This window comes from Oratosquilla oratoria, chromosome 24 (assembly GCF_046742065.1).
Source record: "Oratosquilla oratoria isolate Oo_2021 chromosome 24, ASM4674206v1, whole genome shotgun sequence".
Taxonomy (NCBI): Eukaryota; Metazoa; Arthropoda; class Malacostraca; order Stomatopoda; family Squillidae; genus Oratosquilla; species Oratosquilla oratoria.
Genome location: NC_134800.1, coordinates 33,941,595 through 33,946,933, shown reverse-complemented (window position 1 = coordinate 33,946,933; position 5,339 = coordinate 33,941,595). Strand labels below are relative to the sequence as shown.

Here is a 5,339-nt window from a genome sequence, read left to right as displayed (position 1 = left end):
TGGGGTCTGGATGTCCCTGTGTATTCGGATCTGAGCAGAGCACGACCGCTTACCTAAAGTAAGGGTAGCCGTGAGCGTGCCAAGGGCAGGAGTCATTTCAGATCCGTCGGCTGTGAGTGTGGTGGTCTGCGGGGAAGCGTGTAGTTTCCTTGTTGAAATGGAAAGGTTTCTCAAGTGCTGTGGTCCTATCACAGTGATATCCGCACCGGTGTCTGGGATCATCTGCAAGTATGACGATTTACCACCGTGTGTGACAAGGACGCTGACGTGTTGAGGCACCGCAGGGCTGGGGCTAGGAGACATCAATCGACGGCAGGACGGACGGCTGTGGGGTTGGCGGGTGTTCCGAAACACGTCCACCGCCGGAGACCGGAACACCTCGCTTGTGTTTCTGACGGGTCTCCTGCCTGCAATAAGTATCGAAGTAACCGAAACGGGAACAGAAGCGGCACTGGGTCTTGCTAGCGGGACATTTGATCGTGGAAGGAAAGTGTCCCTGCCGACCACAGTTGCGGCAGATAGCCTGAGCCGCAGGGCATGCTCCTGGCTCATGGTGCCTAGCACAGCACTGGCATGGGTCCGTGGCCTTCGATGTCGGTTGCTTAGGGGTTTGCCGGAGGAAATTTTTCTGCTTCTTCCTTCTTTGGTGGTGGGTCAATGCTCTTACTTGTTCAGGGTGGGCACGAATATCAGACGTAGCACACCTGGCTGCTTCATAGGAGCGGCATGTATTGACCATGTCCTGCAGGGAACACTTGTCGTCCAGGGATATGAGTCGCTGAATCAACTCATCATCCCGAACGCCCATAATAATCACCGACTTCAATTGAGTCTCTTCGCAAATTGGCGATTTACCAGGGCATATGTCGATCTCCTCGGCACTGCGACGCAACCTTACGTAGAAATCTGCAAATGTTTCGCCTTCCATCTGCCTGTAGCTAAGCAATCCCCTCCTGCGTACTGCCTCGTTCCGCAAGCCCTTGATGTGTACTTCCAGAGCAGCGACCACGTCATCGACGGTCTTGTCTGTAGAGGGAGGTATTTGCAGGGTATGCTCTAGGACACGTTGTGTTTCAAGGGTGAGACACATGCGTAATTGTATGAGCTGCTTCTCATGGGGTAAGCTATACAGGTCGACCATGGTAGCGTAATCTTGCCAACGTCGCTTCCATTCGCGGAACAATTGGTAGGTGGCATCTGGTTTAAGCGGAGGTGGCATCTGAGCATTGGCCTTTTGAGTGGGTGGAGGGAGCGGGGGCTGACGATGATGGCTGTCATCGGAGGCCGCAGGGTAGTCCTCTCGGGGAGAGCGAGCGGGTTGCCGTTGTGGGTTTATCAATTTGAGCAGGGCGTCAAATCTAGCCTGGTCTTCTCGTCGTCTGCGTTCGTCTTCTGCTAATCTCGTCTCTTCAATCCATTTCACGAGGGAAAGCATGTAGGTCGGTGTGGTCGTTGGGAAGGATGCGGCCTGTTGCTCATCGGAAAAATCTGGCTGCATCTCTTCCTCCTCCTGCTCTAATGCTCCTGAACGAGTATTAGGCATTTTGCTAGAATAAAGCTAATAGTGTGGGCCCGTAATGCGCGGATGAGTGCCCGTAAGCGAGCTACCTGGGGCCCAATTGGCCTGCGGGCGTGTTAGCGAGGGGAGATGTAGCGCTCACGAGCCGCCAATGTTCAAATACAAGCGTCTCCTACCGACAAAGAGGCAGCAAGATTTTCACAAACACCACACACAATGCACTGCGACACTATACACTATACGGGAAGGCACTATAAATCGCACGTGTATGCACTAGACACCATACGAGGAGGCTTCACGCATATACGCAGAATGCATGACATAGATGAGCGCAATATGGCGCCGGAGCACTGCCAGTCACTAACGAACCCTTGCATATGATGTCGGTTTTTCGCTTGGAACACTTATGTTTTACGTAAGAGCGTGTAACTCTGTCACTGGGATTGCACACTTCCGTAAGCCCCTGTCGCACGCAATTATGATATGTGGGCCACGGTACACCAGAATAATGCAGGTATAGGCTGAGTTCGTTGCGTTACACTGCCCTGTATGCACTGACAACGTCGCATATCACTGCGCCATGTGTGTGTTGGTCGAGGGCTAATAATACACAGGGTAGGTTCTTAAATACATTCAGCCTTAATGAATAACACAGTTACAAGAAGATACACTAGAATAACATAGTCCAATATAGCGCCCATGCGTAACTCCGCGTCCCTCTACGGTCTCTCACTCACGCACTGTTGCTAAGCACGTATGCATGCCTAGGCCCCGGGCATGCGAGTTGCCACATGTCGCCAGACGGGGTATCACTAACCCACAATTACAATGCCATCTCCGAGGCTAAGATGATGCCCACGAGGAAGGAGGCTGTGTCGAACGAATCGCACCTGCCTATAAACACTAGGGGATGGATTGGGAGTCTGACTGGAAGCGTGTCACCGATGGAGTGAGTTGAAGATAACCTTTTTAAAATAAACGAACTGATGTGAACTGACGCCAGATGATCTTATTTAGCTATCCCCCTGCTCCCCCCATTCCCCCCCAGTCTTCCTCCGGGGTCGCCCCACCCACCTCCAACCGTTTTTTGGTCCCCGATGACCCCATACGAGATAGGAGAACCGCATATCCGCTAATCAGACCCGTCTGCCTGAACAAAGCCGAAAATGTGTGCAAAGTGGCCCCCGTACTATCAACAGCATTACGCGATAATCCATGTCCTACAACGATACTGACACTGTGTAGGGATCACGTGGAAAGTCCATGTCATGGGAGTAGGAGGGAGGGAGGGAGGGAGGGAGGGAGGGAGGGAGGGACGGGCCAAAAATATTGTGCCGTAATCCGTGCTACTATTGACTATTCAGGAATGATATTGAAGAACCATATAGGGTAAGATAATAGCAATAAGTGTAACAATTGTATTAATATTGTGTAAACAAAAGAGCATGGGGATCCAAGGAAAAAGACCTATGCCTGAAAAAGAACTTCCCGTATTGCAATAAAAACTCTTACCTGTAAGAAGCTCCAAAATTCCGAAAATTGCAAAACTAAGAATTATGGAGAAGCTGGTTGGCACGGAGGGATAGATGGAGAAGAAGAAAAAGTTTTAGGAAGATGGTAGACGAAAGCTCTAAAAAAATGCGAGAACTAGAAAAAATGTGATTGGACACCAATGAGTGTGAAATAAAAGAGACAGTAATAATACAATAATGACGAGAAGGCAAAAAGATGATAGCTGGCAAAGAAAAAGAAGAAGAAGAAGAAGAAGAAAAGTACAAGAAAGTTGGCAGGCAAGACACTCCGAAAATACAACAAGGGTGACATGAAGAAGGAGACGGAAGCTCCTGGACAAGAAAGTTCAGACGTACGATAATGGGAATATGAAAGAACTATACTCAAGTTCCGCCAGACCGCCGAACTCCTGCAGATCGGTCAGGACTCTCTCCACGATATTCGAGGAGGAGAAGGAGGAGGGGAAGAGGTTGAGGAAGGGTAGGAGAAGGAGGGGGGGAAGAGGTTGAGGAAGGGTAGGAGAAGGAGGAAGAGGAGGAGGAGGAAGGGAAGGAGGTTGGGGAGGGGGAGGAAGAGGAGGAGAAAGAGGAGGAGGGGAAGAGGTTGAGGAAGGGTAGGAAGAGGAGTAAAAGAAGGAGGAAGAGGAGGAAGAGGAAGGGGAGGAGATTGGGGAGGGGGAGGAAGAGGAGGAGGCGGGGAAGAGGAAGAGGAGAAAGAGGAGGAGGAAGGGAAGGAGGAGAGGCAGGAGTAGGAGAAGAAGAGGAGATGGAGGAGGGGAGGAGGTTGAGGAGGGGTTGGAGGAGTAAGAGAAGGAGGAAGAGGAGGAGGAGGAAGGGGAGGAGGAAGGGTAGGAGGTTGGGGAGGGGAGGAAGAGGAGGAGGAGGTGGAAGAAGAGGAGGAGGAGGAGGAAAAGGAGGAGGAGGAGGAGAAGAGGAGAAGGAAGAGGGGAGGAGGTTGAGGAAGGGTAGGAAGAGGAGGAGGAGGGGAGGAGGTTGGGGAGGGGAAGGAAGAGGAGGAGGAGGTGGAGGAAGAGGAGGAGGAAGAGGAGGAATGCTTTATTATCCACCATGACAACATATCGCTAATTTTCTTTCCGAAATGAACCGACCTATTTTTGTTAAGACCTCGGGTCGCCCGTCTCGTGGGATCCCTCACATCAATGTTCTTGTGTCCTTGGAGGCCAATTCGTCCTCGTAGGTCACTTGTCCTCCTCGAGAAGAGAAAGAGAGAGAGGGGAGGGGGGAGGGCAGACCCTACGGCTCCGGGGTCTTCAGCACAATTTTCTATTCACATCTTTGCTGGACCTTCTTAAAGTTGTTCCTCTCTCTCTACCTATTCAGCTCCGAATCCGTGCCTCACAAGTATAAGGCCGATAAAGAGCGTCACTAGATTGAAGTGGCTCGTACGATGATCACGATGTGGAGAGCTAAGTCTGCTATTATCAAGTCAGCTCACTCTACCTCCACAATGCACCCGGCAAAAGGGGGCGGAGTATCTGACGTCATCTGGCCTCATAAACGAGTTCTTGGACGTGGCCGTGTAGTAGGTCTGCCTCAGTCTCCTCACGGTCCGAGTTCGAGCCCAGGCCAGCCATCTGTTCTAGTACTGGTACGTTTTCTTTAGCTTAGGGCCATATGACGTCACATAAAGGCTCCGCCCACAAGCGCACGAGCTGACTTGGTATTAGTAGATTTAGGTGAAACCTCCTTAAACGACTGTGCCATCTAGAAGGCGGAAATACAACCTTGTGATACCTGAAATATGTCGACAAATTAATGCTGAAGCTGGCATTTCCATAATCGTTGTCTTCAATTATTAAAAAAAAGAAAAATCTCGATTAATCAATAAAGGTTCACTTCATTTACTACGTAATGCGTCAGGCAATTTTTGTAACTTTATAATTGTACCAAATATAAGAAACAAAACATACGAAAACCGCTTAAAACAGCTGAACCTAATCTCGATGAACACATCAAGACAGTGCTTCCTTTACATTTAATTCTACTGCCAAATAATTTTATTTGGTTTAAAAGTACACCCCGTCCCAACTCCCTGAAAGCTGGACTGACAATAAGCATTCGCCACAACAATCTGTTTGACTTTCTCATCCACAGTTCCGGTTTCCAAACCAGCTGTTTCACCACAATTGTTATTGCACTACCCTTGTATAGATGTGTGTGTATATATATATATATACATATATATATATATATATATATATATATATATATATATATACATATACACACGCTTTACCGAACTTCTAAAACAACTTATTCACCACAATTTCTGGTTATTCAGGATAGTG

The 5,339-nt window shown here is 49.2% G+C and overlaps 1 protein-coding gene across 1 annotated transcript in view; it reads left to right on the top strand.

Annotated features, from left to right (window-relative positions):
- Positions 1–4,129: 4,129 nt before the first annotated feature.
- The window catches only part of LOC143038316 (zinc finger BED domain-containing protein 4-like), a 7,994-nt gene continuing 6,784 nt past the window's right edge, over positions 4,130–5,339 (top strand). The window contains exon 1 of the mRNA XM_076207340.1: positions 4,130–4,224. Coding sequence (XP_076063455.1) covers positions 4,130–4,224 — 95 coding nt within the window. The remainder of the gene's footprint in view (positions 4,225–5,339) is intronic.